This window comes from Lytechinus pictus, chromosome 3 (genome assembly GCF_037042905.1).
Source record: "Lytechinus pictus isolate F3 Inbred chromosome 3, Lp3.0, whole genome shotgun sequence".
Taxonomy (NCBI): domain Eukaryota; kingdom Metazoa; phylum Echinodermata; class Echinoidea; order Temnopleuroida; family Toxopneustidae; genus Lytechinus; species Lytechinus pictus.
In genome coordinates, this window is record NC_087247.1 from 9,206,545 (window position 1) to 9,227,969 (window position 21,425).

Sequence of the window (21,425 nt, forward strand, 5' to 3'; positions counted from 1 at the left end):
CAAATGCCCTACTGAAGAGAGACTTAGACACCGTTCTCACTATGTTCCTAAAACTAGTTTACTGGAAACTGGTTTAGTGAAAACTAGTTTAACGCGTAGTGAGAACGGTCGAAGCAGCCTTGGAAGCAATCTTCCAAACCAGTTTGGAAAACCACCTCGCGATGTAGTTTTCAAGATCGCTTTGCCTCGGTAAACTGGTTTTAGCGCAAGTGAGGACACAACCGTTCTTCGTGAAGCGATCTTCGCACATTTTGAGCGCGCTACTCCACATGACAGGTGTAGAAGAATGCCTAAGCTGTGGTTTTGAATTTTGCGCAAAACATGTCGCCCCACTGAGAGCGTTTCCATAGCAACAAGATCGCTTTACATGAAGTGATTTTGAAACCCACTTTAGTGTGATCAAGTGGGAACGCTAGCAACGCGATCTTCCAAACTGGTTTCCTGAATCAGTTCCCAGTTAACTTCGACAATATATGACAATATTTCCTTGTGAAAAGGAATACAGAATATTTGGAGGAATCAAGAGGATCCGGAATAAAATTGATCACATGTATCAAGATTGGAATTTCTTTTTAAACTGCTCTCAATCATTACCATTCAAAATTTTCTGTTTCATTATCATACACGGGCGCCTTTATTGCTCAATTATAAACTGAACAAATGTACAAAGATTATTTTTCCTTCTATCAATAACTTAATATCTTAACAAAATAGCTCTTTGATGGCAATGCTTTGAAATACAGCAACTTCAAAAACTGTATACTAAATATCAATGCAATTTGAATCTAATCATTTACACTTCCAAAAGTTGTAAAAAAAAAACTATTTCCTAATTCATAAACATGAAGCACCTCTTCCCCGAAGAGGAAGGGGGTGTAGAATGGTACCCCTCTGAATAATCATAAAGCATGATAAGGTCACCTTCGAAAACTGCACCTGCTATAACCGATCATAGTAAATATGGAATTACAGAGCCATATGCCAGGACTAACCAAGTAATTCACACCACTCAAAACCAATCACCGAATCAATTTGGCATTTTAGGCAACCATGGGAATTCCAGTCGCCACCGTAACAATTATAATCAAGAAAAAAATTTCTTGGAGTCCCCCTCAGGCATGCCCTAGCTCCTCGGTCCTTACTTCCCCCCATCTTTTTCTTTCTCCCAGAATCTGTGACTTATAATTCAAGAGAGTGACAAAGCAAGAGGTCATCATTACTTTCGGCCAAGATAGAATAAGTGATATTGATAAGAAGTAGCAGAATGGTCACTTCAATGAATTCTTCATTCATAACTTTTGATAGGGCGCTTCTTCATAATTTTGTTCCTGGATGTTTTAGGGCACCACTCGTTGGTCAGGGAAACAGGTGTAAATTGCTGGTTATAATCTGACAAGACAGCTTGTCACTCTGGTCCTGGGCGGTGAGAAATATTAGGCTCCATCGAACCACTCTGGGACCAGCTTGAAGAAAAGATCTGAAATTAATTTTAATATATGCCTCCCAGCTATACAGCGTAACTACATGTACAAATATTTCCTGTTCTTTCTTATTTTAAGTTGTTCAGAATCAGAGGAGTCACCAGAGTTGAAAGAACTAAGGAGAAATGGTATCTCCTTAAAAAAAGAATTACATTTGACATTGTCTTCTTGCATACTCTTTGTGCCACTTTACATTGAATGAGAACCTTGTGTCAGAATCAAGGGGTATGAAGGTTCAATTGTTTAGGATTCTAATCTTTAATTTACAAAGAGCTATATAGATCCCTTCACTTTGAATGTAAAGCTTCAGATACTTCTTTCTGAATTTTCATTTATTATCATGCGATTCCCGAATGGGTTGAATGATTTTTACTTGATTAATTTGATTAATCACTGGGTGCGTCGTGGTCTAGTGGTTTTGACTCTCACCTTTGAAACAGAGGGTCATGGGTTCGAATTGTAGCCATGGCGTATTTTCCTTCAGCAAGAAATTTATCCTCACTGTGCTGCACTCGACCCAGGTGAGGTGAATGGGTACCCGGCAGGATTAATTCTTTGCATGCACTGAGCACCGGTGATGGTAAATCGAGCTAAAGCAGGGGCAATAATAGCAGTGCTTTGTATCCTTGGGCAAAAAGCGCTTTATAAATCCAGCTATTATTATTAAATATGAAAGATTGTCACCTAATATCAGTATGAAATATATTTTGAAAAAAAAAACTTGAGTGATCAATTTCTCTCATCTGAAATGATTTATGGAATATGTCTGTGAAATATGAGTATTCCATTCTCCGTTGTTTCTGAAAAATGTTTATCACTTCCCCACTTCCAAATAAATTCATCCAAAATCAGGTAAAAGGTTAAAGTTCACTCCAATTAAAGCTACTATTAAGAGAATTTCAATCATAAATCATGAAGAAAAAAATTTAATGAATAAGAATGCCGACAGGTTATATAACATTCGACTTGAAATGACTTTACAACTTTTGGATAGTATGCGTATTCCTACAAATGTCTGCTTAAACACCAGTGTTGTATCCGGGGTAGGGGTGTCACCCAGACCCAGGGCAAGCACTGAAATCATGCCTCCTTCCTTTTTGCTCTGGCTGTGGCTTTTTAGGTTGCTTCAGTCAGAAAACTTGGAGGGTTTTTTTTTCTTGAGCCCCATCGCGTCCTCCTGAAGTGGTGTGCAGGGTATCCACTTCCTGCTGTCCTAGATTAACCACTGTTACAAAAGCCAGGAGTGTCAAACAAGAGCTTTCTTCTAGGAGGCCTAGAGCTCATTCATGTTCCTCTCCCAGCTTCCATGGGGGTAGCAATCTTCAATCTTCCATGATTCACCTTTAATCTCAAAAGAAGTGGAGACTTCACAACAGGTGCATCAATGAAATGAACAGTATTTCATCCATGTCCACTCATTCTTCTCTGTTTACTGCTTTGCCAACAAAGGCAATGTGGATTAATGACTCCAAGGTATTGTCTTGGCATGCTCATAACGGAGGAATGCCCAGATGATCGTATTTATGGCTCAACCAATACCGCATGAATTATACTCTTTCAAGTTCAATATTCTGCAGGGAGGAGATTATAAGGATGAGATGAGATGACATCGGATATGAATAAGATATCAGAATTCTGACAGGACTCGACATTTCTAAGTTCATTTGAAGACATGCAGCAGGTATTTAAAAAAGAAAATAAAAATATGATGATTTTTCATGCTTTTTAAGCAGTTTTTTAGAAAGTCCTAAATTGTATAAGCTCATTAAAATTGCATTATTCAGCATAGCATGGAATCTACATACCAAACAAACATGTTCTATTAGTGCACTTTAGTCATATCATGCAGCCCCGTAGCACAGGGATTTAAATTCGGGGGTTCGGGATGCGAATGTGGCTTAAAAATTAGACAAGCAAAGAAAAAAAAAAGGGGGGGGGGGTAATCAGTCACAACTTTGGGCATTTCATCTCCAAAAAATTTCACAAGCAAAAAAAAAGGTCGTCGGCCAAAACTGTTGGCCATTTCACCCCTGAGAAGTATTTCCTTCCCTATTTTTTCTTGCTTTTGAATATTATAGGGGTTCGATCGAACCCCCCCCCCCCCACCCGAACCCCCTGGCTACAGACTTGTCATGTCATAATACTGATTGATTTCCTCTCTCATCGTCATCTTATTCCGTTGGATGAATTACGACTTGGGTGTAGATGCATTCTGGATGCATGTCATAGAAAACATTAGGACATTCTTATAAAAAAACCCTGTATTTTCCTCTTTTAAAACATAAAAACATGTTCAATATTCCATTCAAACTTTGTTTTGTTCTCTACTCTAAACTTCTTGAAAGTGGATTTGCAGTGAAATTTACATTCTGGATGTATCCATATTCTGAGATAAGCATTTAAGAATATGTGCAATGAAAGGAAGAATTTAGAGAATTTGTTTTCTGGGAATGTTAATCTCATTACCTACTTCAATAGAGGGCTGACAATGTAATGACTTGATATGTTATTTACAATGTAGGATCTTAAAACATCCGTAATGATACCTGATAGATCTGGAACATTGTTTGCCGACAGACCTACGATGCATGCAGGAATTCAAACCAGGATTTTCAGCATAATACGGGCAGGCAAAACAATCGTGGGCATTCACGGCGAGGTATATCACAGGCCCACACATTCATCACTGCCAATTTTTAATCCCCTTCGATTATACAGGGAATGGCGACAAGACATTCCAAATGCTGCCGGTGGCATAGCAATGTAGTTTCAAAGTTCAACAAAATAGACACTACATTGCATCCACAAACTCCTTCTCATGGAGTTTGGGAGACTATGCCCTCATTCTCATTACTGTCCTAAAGCTAGTTTACTTTAAACTAGTTTACTGGAAACAAGTTTAGTGGAAACTAGTTTAACGTGTTAGGGGAACGGTCGAAGAGGTCTTGGACGCAATCTTCCAAACCAGTTTTGAAAAACCATCTCGGGGTGTAGTTTTCAAGATCGCATTGCCTGGTTAAATTGGTTTTAGTGGAAGAGAGGATGCAACCGTTCTTCAGGAAGCGATATTCGCACATTTCAAGCGCGCTACAGAGGTTTTATACCGAGGTTTTTTACCTGACTGCTAAGAAAGCACGAATGCCTGTGAGCAAGCAACCAGGGGACCAACGGCTTAAGGTCCTCTCCGAGGGACCTGGTAATGAGGATAAATGTCTTACCAAAGGGCACTAGTGCACCATTTGGGAATCGAACCCGGGACAACGGAATCCGAAACCCCCGCTCTACCGACTGAGCTATCGCGCCTCCTCTACTCCACACACTGTGTGTCGAATGTCTACGCTGCGGTTTCAAATTTCATGCGAAATGTGCCACCACACTGAGAGCGTTCCCGTAACAAGACCGCTTTACGTGAAGAGGGCTTTGAAAACCACTTTTGGGTGACCAAATGGGAATGATAGCAAAGCAATCTTCCAAACTGGTTTCCTGAAGCAGTTTCCACTAAACTAGTGTTAGGATTGTATAATAACAAGAATGGTGTCAGACAGACAGACGAACAGACATGGATGCAGATGGCTCTCCTTGTGTTCAGGCTACGGGTGAAGGATAGAATGGTCCCTCACCATATTTTTAATCTCCATTGGATGGTGTGGTGTGTATGCATGGTAGGTCCTCGTGGGACTCTCCTCTGATTGAATGTTCAAATGTAAAGATCAATCATTGCTCTGTTGAACACAAGCGAGATGTCTTTAGGAAAACATTTGAATTAAGTATGACTATCATGTTGCCGTCTTATCACGGATTCCATTCTCAATTTGAAACGAACTTGAAGTCATAGAGGGAAAAAGATTCAAATACTCATTCAACTTACAGTATAAGACTGTGTGATATGCAATATAAAAACGAAATCCAAAGAGTACAGTAGCCGAAGAATACATTTTTAGAATCACTTTGACAATGGACTTATCATGGCTGCCTATAAAATACATGTACATGTAGGTATGTATAGAAATTTGGGCATAACTGTCTTTCATTCATATTCCACCAACAGCAAAGTTTGCAGAGGACCAGAAAAAATGATAAATATCAATATCAATACTAAAATTCTGTGTTTGCATTAGGACAAAGTACTTCTTACACATTGAAATATAATGTATATCCATGCTTATCACAAAATAGCGAAGAACAAATATGTCTTTTCTCTTCTTTAAACAAGTCAGATTTTAACAGTTTGTCGTTGGAGAATTTAAAACTGGTTAACAGCATTTTTTTTTTTTTTGGGGGGGGCAGCAATTGGCCTGTTACCATCTGTTCAATATAAAAGGAAAAGAATTATCCAGAAAACAATCTGGAAAAGTAATTTGTAACAGTGCTGACAGTTTATCTGGGATAATTCAATTGTTCTACGAAAGGGCAATGACCACCTTCACTTAGAAAAGTGATTCCTATTCGACTGACTTTTTAAATGTTTACATCGATATTGCAAGAATGTTGCTGATTTTAATACAGGGTGATGAAAAGATACTGTATATGAATGTGTTAAAACTGTCACTCCATTTACTCGTACGATATACATGTACACAACTTGAATGCTCTTAGAAACAAGAAAAAAAATAATGTCATGAGCAGAAAATTATCAGGCCTTTCACATTTCATGGAACTGTCATTTGTCAATTTATCATAATTACTTAGATGGTTATTACGGTTTCATTGGTTGGGCTATCAGTCAGCATTTAACTGCTTTCTAAAGAGAATTTCAAAGAACCACACTTTATCAATTACGCAGGAACAAGTTTTCATATAATTTGACAGAAATCAGCATTGAGTGGTGATGAATTGAATAAGAAATGTACCTCTGGACTATATTCAAAGTACAGTCGTCGTATTTTGGAGTGCACTTCATGCCAAAAGCCCATAATGAATCAACATTTCAATTGTACTAATTGATAATAAGTAACAATAAGCTTGTTGCAGCATCAAATTTTCCTAATTTCTCCTCGCCTATTTCAGCCATAACTATGAAAAGAAAATTGAATTAAAATCACTGAAAAGAGCAATAAATTCTCTGAAAAAAAATTTATTTGGTAAGTTAATTAAGAACAGCAGCTAGCAACTCTTGGTTAAAACAAAATTCCAAGTAAAATGAAGTAGAATTATTATCAACCAATAGTTTGAAAGATCAATAGAATGTAAGTGAAGTTTCTGTCATAAGTCAATGACCTACATGAATGACAGGGAACTGGATTCCATCAAAAGTAATTTCAGTACATATAATAGGAAAAATACAGCATGGTTGTTCTCAATCAGTGGGGACAGTGATTTTCCGTTTTACCAGTAAATACAACCGAAATTCCGTTTGGTTCTTATACTTTTCATGTAAAAAATCATGGAATTTACCATTCCAAAACGGGAATTCTGGTTTTTGCTGTGTACATTTTCAGTGACAAAACAGAATTTCCATTTTTAGATCAAGTTGAAACGGAATTACAGATTTTCAGAAAGGGAAAAGACCATTTTTTAAAACTGAAAATTACTCTCTATATCAGAATGAAAAAATATATAAAATAGTTTTTTCTTTAAATGAAGCCAAACAGCATGTTTTCTACTTAATCACAGTCTTTTCTGAGACTATCAACAAACTGAACATGAAAATATTATCAGCGCCCCTCCCTCCAACACACACACACACATTAGATTGACTACACAGGATGGACAGATTTAATGAGAAGAGCAAACAAATATTTCGTATGCAGAATATACATGACTAACCATTTTCTGTTAAAAAGAAAACTTAATTTCTCTCAATGAAAATTAGTTTGAGCAAATCTAAATAAAGTACTTTCAGAGGCAGCCACTCTTTGATCCTTACTTTTTTACACATTCCTCCTTGCTCAAATTTTCAAGTGTTTTTTTAACATACTTCACACTCCATTTATTTTACACATTTTCAAACCTGTGTTACACATCTGTATGTTTGAAACCTTCCTGTGTTCATAAATAATTGATATCCTGCAATATTCAACCCGTCAATTATGAAAATAATGATATTCCAACAAAGGAAATCCTGCAGAAGGGTAAATTAAAAAAAGAGTAATAATAAAATTTCTTTTCCTGTTTGTTTTATGCCCACCACCTACCTCATCTTTGAGCTGTTGCACGAGAGTATCCTTCTCTTTCTTGAGAAGTTTGAGTTCTTCCGATGACTTGGGACTTTTCCTGTTCAGTTCCAAGAGGGCGATATGAGCATCCTTCTCTCCAATAGCTGCAGTGAGGGCTTCTTGTCTGTCAAAAAAAAATGGAATATGTAAGTTTTAAGGCTACTGAAATTAAGTCATTCTATGAGGATTTTAAAGTCCATAAATTGTCATCATCAAAGATATTAAGGCAGCCTACATACATGTCGATTTTGATGTATGGAAAATGTGTGTTGTAGCATAGTTAGCCAATCTCAAATGGGTAAAGGATTATGTGTGACATAATGGTATGACATTAAAAAAAACCACAGGTCTAATAAATTCAGTATTTTAACAAAATACCACACAACCTTATAAAACTTGAATTATGATGAAAAAATACAATACCTACTACACAAAAGTATGATGTATTTTGAAGATTGAAAATAGAAAATAGAACAGTAGGATGGAGGAAGGGATGGATATCAAAGACAGAGAGAGAGAGAGTTTAATAGAGAAAAGGGGGATCATTAGAGTGAAAGAGATGAGAACAAGTAATCTAATTTGTTTCACAGTAGCAGGGTGCGAAATTCGCAAAACACTTCTGTGTTTTCTCCATTTCCGCTCATGTGGCACAACATCTACTCAACGCCGTTATTGCGCTAATTGACCTTAATTGGGTAATCAGAGATGCACATGCGATGTGTGTCTTTTCTCTTCTGGGTAAAACAATACAAATAATAACTCCTGGTAAGATACTTACTTCGGATATTTTTGCAGAGAACATAAATAGTTTTTTTTTAGTGTGAAGCAGAGAGCTACATACACACATGTTTCTCATCTTATACTACAGCGCTGTATAAAAATACCCACTTTTCTTCTTTGATGAGGAATACATAGTAATCCATCTGTCTAATAATAATTTGGGATAATTCATTTTTTCTTAAAGGACAAGTCTACCCCATTAAAAAGATTATTTTAATAAAAATAGAAAAATCTAACAAGCATAACACTGAAAATTTAATCTTCATCGCATGTAAAATAAGAAAGTAATGATATTTTAAAGTTTCACTTAAAATCACAAAACAGTTATATGCACATCCTGGTTGGTATGCAAATGAAAAGACCGATGATGTCATCCACTCACTTTTTCTTTTGTATTTCATTATATGAAATATGAAATATTCAAATTTTCTCCTCATTGTCAAGTGAAACAATGATTAATTACTTCCTGAACATGTGTAATTAGCAATGTTTAATACTATATGGTTCAGTCAAGTTGATCCTTATTATCAAATCTATAAAAAATGAAATATTGTATAATTCAATCAAACAATAAAAACAAAAGAAATAATGAGTGAGGGACATCATGGTCTGTCTTATTTGCATGTCACTAAGTTGTGCATATCACTGTTTTGTTGAAAATAATCAAAATGTCATAACTTTCTTATTTTACATCAAATTCTGATGAAATTTTCAGTGTTATGCTAGTTTGATTTTTCTCTATTTATTCAAATCAACATTTTTCTGGTGTGAACTTGATCTTTAAAAGGGAAGGGGGTTGATAACTTGATACTGTAATGAAATATCCAACACAAGCACCAATATCTTGAATAATTTGATACCATATTGACTTTAGTACAATTGGCATTAAATATAAAAGTAATTTAAACGAAAAAAAAATGAAACATTGAATGACGTAGATCAAATCATCTTATTTGGCAATGTAACTGGGTAGGATAGTGAAAATATTTTCCATTAGTAACCCCCCCAAAAAAATAAATAATAATAATGATAATAACAAATGAATAAATAGATAAATAAAAAAAATATAATAAACAACTAAAAATGCATTTTAAAGGTCATTCTATACCTTAATTCTAAGATGACATTTCAAAATGTATTCCCCAGATCAAATCTTCATGGATATCTGACGATGACATTATCAAATGATGGAAAGGGGCTATCTTTTGATACTGTGACATGGAAAAATATATCTCGGCACCTCAGGGGGCGACTTTGTTATCATATTCATTCATTCATGTCAATCATATGCATCTTTCATAAGCGTTATCTCAGAAGGCTTGGAAACTCATTGATAAGACACGCCCTATTATGCCCCAGTGCCATAGTGATCTCTCGTGACTTGGTCACTGTCCGATTGTACCAGGGGTCCATTTCATAAAGAGATACAACTATTGTAACTTGGCCATTATGGCAGCTGCCTTGGTAACCTTGACTGTGATTGGCTGCTGAGCCATGTTACCACATGTGGTAATGGCAAGGTTACCATAGTGGTAGCTTGTTGATGAAATGGGTCCCAGGCCAGACAACATCTTGTCCTTGATAAGCATGTCCAGACACAGCTAGCATGTCTTCATCAGACTGGGTATTTCAAATTATTGTTCTATTTCTCAAAGGAAAACTTAAGGCCCTGTCACATCGTTCCGTGCAAGCCTTGGAAGTGATTTACAGGTGATTGCCCGCAACTCACCCGTAACAAAGTTTTTCTGCATGCAAATCAGACTTGCGTGTGCATCTGCGTACGAGTTGCGTGCGAGATACTGTCGATGCGGCCGACCTGCGGGCGACTTGCGGGTAGCAAAAAATAGTTACCTGCAAGTCACACGCAAGGCTTGCACGAAATGATGTGACAGGGCCGATATATTAATAGAACTAGCCCGAGTATTCATAATGAAGATGACATCATCAGGCTAATCTTGGGTTTGATTTCAAGACTTAACAATGTTTTGAACAAGACTGCACTATTTTGCGAATCAGTTGCCCAATTTGCACACTCAGTTTTAGCTTGTGATTATCTTATCAGACACCCATGCTTCTTTGAGAAATGCCCCCAATCAGAATGGCTGATTGGGCTAGATTCTAGAGACTAAGTCCCGTTTCATAAAGACTTGTCATAATAACAAATGCACAATTTCTATTAACAGATTTACCATAAGCCAATCAGATTGAAGGATTTCAGTAGCTTTAAACTGTTATTGCAAATGTGTTATTATAACAAGTTTTATGAAACGGGTCTTACATAGTGCAAACTCAGCCTGATGAGTATCCACCTTGCTTACTCTTATTTTCAATCCAGATCAAAGCTCAGCACACTCTCTGGAATTTCCTGTAACTTCACTTGGGTCAACTGATCTAAGTAGTGATTATTACATTGATGAATGATTACTTCCATGACTACCCAACAGGGAAACACTCCTTTATTTCAACGTTTATCTTTGACATGTTTATATCGCATGTTATCAATCACAAGTTGTCTGAATAATGTCAACAAAATATTGAGCACATATTTCTGTTGATGGTTGTTCTTAAAGATGAAGCAAGGTCCACTCCTGAAGGAGCAGTTGTTATCTTAAAAGATAGATCAATGACAATCACATAAGGATACACCTCTTATCCATCATCATATAGAAGCTACAGTACTACTTGATTAATAATACCAAGTTATTTCAAATTCCTCTTCATCTTTATCTCAAATGGGTTGGTCGCTATCTTTAACACATCACTGTCACTAGGGTACACTCTGAACTGTGAAAGGGTGGAAAGTGGTAATTTACCATTTGAAAAAAATGAAATGAAAAAAATGAAATGAAAAAAATGAAAATCCATAATTTATTGTTCGAATTAGACGTGAAATGCAATTCTCTGAAAATCTACTTTGCCCAATTGATTGTGGGCCCAGCAGCCGCTGTGCAGCGCCAGATCAACAAACCTCTATCCCTTTAATCGTTGAACGCCAAACAGGGTAGCAGCAACTTCCATCTTTTTATGTCTTTTGGTCTGACGCGGCCGGGGTTTGAACTCCCGACCTCTCAGTTGTGAGACAGAGGCTCTACCAACTGAGCCAATGCAAAGGACTGACAGCATTTTTATTATGAATGGAAAACACTGTCATTCCTCTGCTCTATCCATCCTTTTCTCCTTTTGGGTTTTTAAAGTGTATTATTTGCTTTTCAACACCTCCAGTGAGATCAACCATATTTCTGTAAAAACTCATTTTAAGAGCTGTGTATCTGCTGAAGTATATCAAGTTGAACTAGGATGGTTTAACTACGGGTAACAATTAAACACTTTGTCTTTGTCCCATGAATTTAAATCTCCATTTTGGTCGTTCTGTTTAAAAATGCATTGCAAATCAAAGCATATTGCTCTCCCTTTGATCTGTGGTAAAAAATGGAGCATTGTATCCCAAACTTGACTTACATTTGTAAGAACATGCTTGGAGACATATAACTTCATCTTTTCTTGACCCCATCTCCATAATACGACTCTTATCATTTTCTTGATAGAAACTATTCATATTCCGCATACTAAGGATCTTGCTATAGGATTGATCAGAAGCCAGACACGTGATAAAGGGTTATATATCCCCATCAATCATCACTCGCAGTGACGGAGATTTTGTGTTTCACTGATCTTTTCATCCCATAGGGTGATAACGCATTATGAATTAGATTGAGTACGGTATGCACGAAATCAAGCGGTGATTGCCACTCAATTTTTTGTTCCATCATTCTCAATAATTCTCCATAACATACAAAGATAATCGCGAAAGGTCTAGATGAGCGTGCGCAGTGTACATACACGCTAGCAGTAAAACTTTGTGCAAAATATATTAAAGTGCATTGCTTCTTGATTATTTCGTTGTGATGGTAAAATTCCTTTGTGAGGTCACAATCAATCTTGCTGGAGCAAGATCTACCTACACGCTAGCTTTAAAACAAGCACAATCCCCTCAATGGATTTTTTTCACAGGAAACCTTAATTTTCTTAAATCAAACTTCTTCTCGTAGAGACGTTTGGACATCAGTTTCTTCGTTATAGTGGTTCCAGGTGGGTGTTTCATAAAGCTGTTCGTAAGATACAAATGACTTTACGCACGACTGGTAACCCTTTCTCATGCCAAGTGATATATCCTTATGTAATTGAGTTCGGACATAGATCATGTTCCTGTCGTGCGTAAAGTTCTGCGTAACTTTACGAACAGCTTTATGAAACACCACCCTGCTGTGGAATATAAAGCATATAATCATCTCTTGATTTCAGGTGACGAGGTAAACTATCACTTCCTCGGCAATCTGGATGTACTCGCCTCGAAAGTGATAGTTTGCCCATCACCTTCACTACCGGCTATTATTTGCTTAATATATGTACGGGTACGGGTATACTGGCCATGCCTCGGGAACACCTCACTCTGAAAGGTATGTTTCTACATTTCATATGATGGGAATACTGACTGTGAGCTGCATACGTAATGTGATAGATAGGAAGACAACCAGGTGTGACAATGTGACATACCAATATTTTATCACGTCAGGTAGGCTGACAGGAAGGGTGCAACACTGCATAGCATCACACCTTGGGTTTCACCCAACCTCACCAGGTCTTGCCTTGATCCCCTCTCTTTATTATCATTTCCGTTTGTGAGGATGTCAAAGCAAATATATTGATGATGGCTTAATAACACAATGGAATTACTTGGAAAGGTGCAGGTATTGAAAATATAAATTTGAAATGAAGAATCATCTGATTCATACCCAGGAGATGGTATGATAATCACACAACAGGAGATGGTATGATAATCACACAAGTTGTCTCTTCTTTATTGCAGCATAGGCATTTTCCCCACTTTTTTTTACAAGGGAGAAAATTATATTTGAAGAAATACGCAATCTTACATAAATAAAATAGGAAAGGAAAAAAAATGCTATAACAAGAGATTTGAATATTAAAAGCTTGCTGGGAAAGTTGAATAATGTGAGGATATTTCTGGCTTGCATCCAGAAAATAAGAATGCAAGTTCGATCTGAAAAAATAAGTCAGAATTTTTTTTTTTGGAACCATCGGGATATGAATCTATCACATTCCCAAACTTAAAATATACAAAATGATTTGCCTTTTACTTATTCAAAACAAAGGCTTGTTCTTAAGGATGGGATTCTAAATGTGACAAGAAGTTTATACCAGTAGATGTACAAAAGAAGAAGACTGTTCAATTATTTCAAACTGATTTTAAAAAAGGAGTATTATTTGACTTACTTCATGCCAAGAGCTTCTTCGAGATGTTTTCTACCCTCGGCCTGTACCGCTTTCAGTTTGGCATCTTTCTCTTTGAGAAGAACTAGAGTTGTTGAAAGTTTGTTGCTGGCCATAGACAGTTGTTTTCTTACTTCATCCAATTCTCTCCTCACATCTTCAAGCTACGTGAGGGATGAAAACCAAATTTAAAGACAATCTATCAGTAAATATAAAACCGTAATACACAGGATGTATATATAAACTAGAAAAGTTAAAGAGAAATTCCAGTAGTTGCAGTAAACACTGATTTCATGAGAAAGTCTGTAAAACCAGGCTTAATTGTCAGTATATCATCGAGGATCTAGATCTGGTACAGTTACATAAACTGAACTTTGTGAAATCTTGAAATCTACGCTGAAAAATGTTCAGACTGAACTTCCCCAACACAGATAAGCGCACGTGGGACAGTGTATAATTATTGCTTTGAGCGTCGGGCCCGACGCTCTACCCGAATCCTGTGCTTATTTGCTGATTTCTCAGCAATTACACAATTTCTTCCAGAATCCTTTGGCACATGCGTTTTATTTATACAAACAGACACTTTGGTGGTCATTTCATTGGATTCTGTACGAACTCATTTTGATATCGTTACCAAAACTAGCATTTACCTTTAAAAGAACCTTCTCATTTAAGGGAAGTTCATCCTGACAAAAAGTTTATTGTAAAAATAGCAGAAAAAAATAATAAAAATATTGTCGAAGGTTTGAGAAAAATAATAATCAAATAATTAAAAAGTTATTAGAATTTTAATTATTTGATTTGTGACGTCATATGCGAGCAGCATTTCCACATAGCGAATGGTAAAGAATCAATGAAATGTCATTTTCTCAGAAAATTGAAAATGGTTTTTACTGTACCTTTTGTATATCAATAGACAAATCATTTCACACCCAATCATGAAAAGAAAAGAAAACTAAGTCATCAGGAACCACTGCACAATAATGTTATTTGACGAAACCACACTACAACTGCATTCAATGTATAAACTGATAGTCTACAAAATAGTGTATACCTGTAGTACTACAAAAAAGAAGAAATTCAAGAGTAACTCAAAGTCATTTGGTGAAAACAACAAAGACCTATTAAAAAAAAACTGAAATAAATGAGATCACCAACTTTTTTTTTTTTTTTTTGGGGGGGGGGAACAGTCAGATACACCATACAGTATCTTTGTCACAACAGAATTTAAAGTTATAATTCATAACTTCAGGAAGTGCTGGCAAGTGGCACCACAGCGATCACTTAGTTGAATATTACCAATCATCATAAACCTGCCAGAGATGGCGCCATTCTATCTTTGATTTATCACTACTTTGATCGGACTCTCAAGGACATTCCCTCACAACGTTGCCTACACTAATACATCTAAAGTGAGGATTACATAAACTGGCAATCTTTAAAGCCATCTTTATACTTCAGTCTCCATAGTAATTAATGAAAAACCTGAAACTGAAGGATAGGCCTATTTATTTATTAATTTTTGTGTGTGTATCATCCCCAAACATCCCACCGCTGCCACCAAGCCAGTAAAACAAAAAAATTGTGATGAAACGATGGTGTGGTATCGTTTTATCATGGCAGAATCATTGTAATAACAATATCAAACTAAATAAATAGACTAAACTAAAGAAATAGGTGAAACTATGGAAAGCCACTGGTGAAAATGCAATATTATGAATTACACAATTACACAAGTACACATTAACAAAGTTTCATTGGTGTAGAGTAAAAGTTTATTTATACTACAAGCTGACCATAGTGAATTTACTACCGAACTAGTGAAAATACTTAATGTGGCAAGCTCAGATTACTTTTTTTTCAATTGACAATATCTATCAGAATCATTACCACCAGATTAATTATCAATAGATTTTATAAAAGTTTTTGAAAAACGAATGAACAGAAGAATATCATGCATCATGACTAATCAATTATTTTACAAACCTGCTTTTTCAGCTTGGAGATGGCTTCGGTTTGTTGTGCAATCAACATTTCTCTGTCGGCCGTTATCGTCACACTTTCTTTAAGTGCCTCAGCTAACTCCTCGACGCGATCTTCTTTCTCCTTCACCATATCCTGTTAATTTCAACATTTAAAAGAATATTACATCATTTTGCTGTTATTGGTTTATGTTATGTGGAGACCAACCAAAACCTAATTACATAAAAATAAACAGGCAGATATCGGCCAAGAAAGGGCTGGTATTTCTTTTTTTTTCTTCAGATCTTGCACTTTATTGTATATTCACAAGATAAATTAAATCAGACTTAATCATGATCAGTATTTAGCATTTAAGTCTATAGTAGCAAAAGAAATTGTGGTTTGTCCTTTTATAGGTGATGAAATGAGAAGAAAAACCTGAGTAAAAAATAGTATAGGCCTACTGAGAATATATGTCTTTATATCAGTAATAGTGTACATCTGAATGAGTACACTTTTTGATACATGAAATCTGATCAAATCAGTAGAGTCATTGAGGATGCAAAAATATAATATCCTAACCTGTAGCTGGTGTGTATCCGATGACATCTCTCCCTCTCTTCTCCTATAATCCTCCAAGAGTTGGGCATTCTTCCGTTTCTGAGTCTGCTGATCTCGCTTGACCGCCACCAGTTTCTTATTCACATCCTTCAACTGACTGTTGTGAGAAAACATATAATCCAAGATGTTACCAAAGATGTTGTAAGATGAGAAACACTTCTGTGCCCCGTCTTACAAAGAGTTACTATTGATCCAATCAATTTAACTCTATATAAATCTATGCAAACCAGCATTTTTCTACAAGAAATTTGCACAACCTCATTAGTAAACACACAAAAATCACACCGAATCTTCAAGAGAACGATAAATGTACGAATATACATCATAATCTAGAAAATATTTTGAACAAATTTGCATTTTAGATGTTGACGTTGCTGGCCATCCATAGTTGAGGTTGATCGGATCAATCGTAACTCTTTGTAAGACCTGAAGTGCCTTGGGACGGAATGATGCAAGGTTGGATTCTTACATGCTTCAAAAGAGTGAATTAGTCTTCTTAAACTCACAATGCAGGGGTTACGCTATCTCTAGTTGACATTTACGAAGGTTATCCATTGGGATCTTACTCCGGATGCCGTATTGTTCAGAGTGGTGTAGTATGGGTCAAATAATGCGAGAGCATTAGTCTTAGTTGGGGAATACAATGCAAAATTAAAAATGTCCTGCAAATGGTGTAGATATGATGTCATCTATGGTAAATAAATTCTGTATCAGGTTTTTTGGTTTTTGTTTTTTTGTTTGGGGGGGGGGGGGTTGTTTGTTTGATTTACTTTTGATTATTGTTCTTTAGTGTAGCACACTCTTGTGATTTTGTATGATTATTGTTTTTGTTATGTCATAAAATTATGAAAATTAATAAAACTTCAAAATATAAAAAAAAAGAAAAAAGGAACTTTAAGAAATGGGTCAGTCAGAAGTTTTCATGAGCTTCCTCTCAGATATCCTCTTCTTTCTTTCTTTTGGTAAAAAGGCAGGTCAAAAAAGAGACAATGACCTAGGTCTCCACCACTGAGATCAATCACTCCCCAATTACAAGGGTGTTTTTTTTTCTTCAGGTTCTCATTTACATCAATACATACTGTTAATCCTACTACAGAATTCCTTTATAGGTCTATCTTCTCTCTGTAACATTAACATTACGGAAACATTGCTTTTCTTCAAAGTGAGTGTTGTTTTATCATCCCACTAAGTTCCAAGAACATCTTCGACCAGAACAATTTTTTAAAGACTGGAATAACATCAGAATATATATGAATCAACCATGCAGAACATACAAGATCATAACATTGTTAACGTCACACATGCCAAATAATATTTTTTAAATGTGCAGTGTAGAGTAGACCAAATAAGGGTACAGAACTACATTGTACAACATCAGGGGTGCGTTTCATCAACATTTTCGTCCGACAAATTGTCAGCTCTGACAACTTTCCTTGATTATGATTTGCTGAGAGGCACTGTTACCATAGTAACTGTCGGATAAAACAGTACTTGTCGGATAAAACGTCTGACAAGTCCTGTCATGAAACACTCCCCAGAATAACTTTGAAAATTTTCATTAAAGCAGAACAAAAATGTAAACATTTCTAGCCATTCAGGAAAGAAAAATAAAAATATGAAATGAAATTTGGAGGTGAGAGATGGAAAAAAATGGTGGTAAGGACTTGTGTTTTCTGCCAATAGAGACACAGGGAATTGACAATATCAAAGGCAGGGTACATTTTTCCTGACTACTAAAGAGTGAAAGTAAATATCGATAATCATTATAAATACAGAACACAAACACTGCACTGTCAATAAGGAATTTACTTATAAATTCATTACATCATATAGAAAACAATTTGAAAAAGATAAACACTAAAATTGAAATGTCTACATGCATCATACATGACAAAATATCAGGCAATGACAACAAAGATACTTCATGCACAGTGAGGTCAAAGGTCATCTAAGGTCATGACATACATAGGTCACTCACCCTGGGCAATGCTTTCTCATTACGCTGGAAGGTTAAAGGTTAGCAGGAAGCAAAAGGCATTTTTGTTACTGGCTTGCTACATGTACAACTTTTTAATAGGAATTAAGGATCTCAAGAAGCAACAGATAGTGTTTAAAATTAGCATTATAATAATACACATGATGAGAAAAGTGTTGATATAAAATGCACATCAGAATTGCCTACAGTATGAAATACTAAGATGTGCAATCACCTGTAATTAATTGTTGATCTATTTTTTTTTTCTCTCATTACACAACATAATATCAATCTGATAAAATGCATCACACAAATACTTTTCACAACTTCTTATTTGATATGCTAAAGGTATCATGGATTGTTCTATTATATTTATATCAATATGATAACAAACAATATATATGTCGATCTCCAAGTTATTACACCTGTTCCATGAATTAACACCCCACAGTAAAATAAGCGGTCTCATATTTTGTAAATCATTCTTATATTCTAATGAGCAATAATTTAATGCATTGTAAAAGTAAAATAGTAGCGATATTAAAAGCCATGTCTTTCACATGCATTGTTCTTTTCATTTGTTTTTTGGTTATAATTGAGTCCATGCAAATTGAATTTTCTTATTCCAGCACATAGATAACTGCTTATCATGTGCTAGAAATTTGCTACAGTTTGTGAGAAAATCTTTCAAAAATCAGGTTTATCACTGAATTTCTCTCAAATGCTTCTTCATTAACAATCAAGAGTCAAGTGAATGAGTAATTTGTTGATTCAAGTAAAAGATTTTTGAAAGGCCCCAGCAGATGATTAAAATAAGACCAACCCAGGTTCAAGAGCACACCGACTGTGCAGAAGAATTCTATCCTACAAGAGCCATATTATGCAACAGTAACAAGTGACATACCAAACTAATCCCCAATGTCTAATTAGGGCCGTCTGCACCAGCCCAAGTTTGCAAATTTGCATGCTATTTCTGATCCAGCAAATTATCCCGATCTGAACAATCTTGAGATTTGTAATGGAGACGCAATTATCACGCTAGTTCCCTGGATTAATCTCAAGATTGCAATCCCAAGTCAACTTGGGATTATTTGCAAAATAGCGCACTATGTTATGAATTATCCCGTTAATTCGCAGGTGCAGACGCACTCTGGATTATCTATTCACGGCGTCACACCATAATGCATAGATGCCTTGCTCGAGCACAAATAGCTCTTCTTGTGATGGTGGAGACGGGGAATCTCAAGATTAATGGCGAAGAGGGCTGATCGGGCTAAAATCTTGAGATTGAGCAAACTCGGGCTGGTGCAGCATTGCCTAATGAAATAAAGCCCAATACACCTGTTTTATTATTGTCCATCTTCATTAATGTGTTATCTCTCACTTATTAGATTTAATGTGTCAATGGGAATTGTTGAAGATGTTTTAATAGATTTTTATGCACATCCCATCAAGAACATTACTGGAGCAATTTGCCTCATATCCTTCAAGAGTCACCACTTGGTCTCATTTTGTATGTTGCCCCTTTTGTCTCATTCCACACTATTACTAATCCCGTTCCACTACAATAAGATCTTCCAGTAACCACTTGATCTAAATGCCACTTAGCCTATTTATTAGCACCATTTTGTCTGATACCTATTAGGTCTTATTCCATCAGACTACCTTAATTGATCAAAGGGAGTGATGCACCTTTCAATTATGACTCCAGCCCCATGTACTACCAGGATGCATCGTCGGGGGAGCTGTACAGGCAAAAATCCCCCGGAGGTAAACACGTACAGGGTTGCGGGGGTGGCTCAAGGTTTCTCCAGTCTAGGGGTGCCACGGTCCCCGGTAGTGTCAGGGTACGCAGGGGCTGGAGTTGAAATTGGCAGACCTGAGCACAATGGCAGCAAACTTTGTAGACCAAATGGAAGTTAAACCACTTAATAATTAGACTAAACTTACAATGATGATGAATGAACCCAAAGGTAATTAAATCAAAGTAAGAGCTAACCAAATAGGTTTGGGCACGGTGGTATCCAGCAACCTGGAACTTAGACCAACTGGCCCGTATTCTGAAGTCGGGTTTAACTTAGACCATGGTCTAACTCTGTGCTAAAATTATGGGTAGCCAAACGTTTCAAACTTTTGTTTAGTGTGAATGCTTCTCATGTTAACTGTGCTCTTCACTAATTATTTAATGGTGAAGACAATTGTCATATTTATCCTTCCCAGGCAGTTAATAATGTTTTGGGAGTCAAATGAGCTGATACATTGAACCTCTACTGTTAGAGATTTATGTAACAACAGGCTTTCCGTAGTTAAACCACAACTTAAAGTTAAACCCAATTTCAGAATACGGGCCATTGAGTTTACAGACAAGGTTCCCATTACTTCATACCTTTCTAGGTCTTTGATCCTCTTCTCCTTGTCGTTCTTCTCTCCCTCCATCTCCTTCATGATCTCCAGGAGCCTGTCGACCTCTGCGTGCGACTTGCGGACCTCTTCCTTCATCGCAGACACGGATCCCTGCAGCTCCTGGATCTCTTGAGTGTAGCTGGAGTCTCTCTCATCCTTCAGCTGTAAAAACAGAAACGGGAAGACAAAGTATACATATCAAACATTATTCACATTTGATTTTTTTTGTTTAGAGCATCCATGTAAATGAAATAAGTAGATGAGACATTCTACTTAAAAGAAGGTTAGAAGCTTGGAAACTAGCATGAACATCATAGCTGGCTAATCCCAAAAGCCAGATATATGAATAAATCACAGGAAAATTTGAAGAATACGATAGGTGGACCCCCCCCCCCCCCACCACACCTGATTCCTATTTAAGCAATTGATATATGCTGAAGAATAATAATGATTTTTTTTTTCTTTTCAATTCCTGATAGGAACGGACATTTCGATTGAATACTTATATAGTTCAGAAATATAAATGGAGACACATGCAAAACCTACATTGTAGCTTTTGTTAGATCTGTGGATCAGAACGCAATGAATTCCCCGATTTTCAGGAAGGTGCATTTAATCCCTTGGTTGTTCAAAACTCTTGTCGCCTCTGAAAAGTAAAGCATTTTGAGCTGATTTCAGCTTTGCCCTTCCTGTGGATAGGGATGTACCGGTAATGTCTCTAAAACTAAAACAGTTGTATATCATCTAAAAACGGAA

General features: G+C 36.4%; 1 protein-coding gene across 1 annotated transcript in view; it reads right to left on the reverse strand.

The window, feature by feature from the left end:
- Window positions 1–5,757: 5,757 nt before the first annotated feature.
- The window catches only part of LOC129255937 (ELKS/Rab6-interacting/CAST family member 1-like), a 67,865-nt gene continuing 52,197 nt past the window's right edge, over window positions 5,758–21,425 (reverse strand). The window contains exons 10-15 of the mRNA XM_054894253.2: window positions 20,653–20,831; window positions 18,270–18,293; window positions 16,253–16,388; window positions 15,695–15,826; window positions 13,712–13,872; window positions 5,758–7,760 (exon numbers count right to left, since the gene is read on the reverse strand). Coding sequence (XP_054750228.2) covers window positions 7,505–7,760; window positions 13,712–13,872; window positions 15,695–15,826; window positions 16,253–16,388; window positions 18,270–18,293; window positions 20,653–20,831 — 888 coding nt within the window. The 3' untranslated portion in view covers window positions 5,758–7,504. The remainder of the gene's footprint in view (window positions 7,761–13,711; window positions 13,873–15,694; window positions 15,827–16,252; window positions 16,389–18,269; window positions 18,294–20,652; window positions 20,832–21,425) is intronic.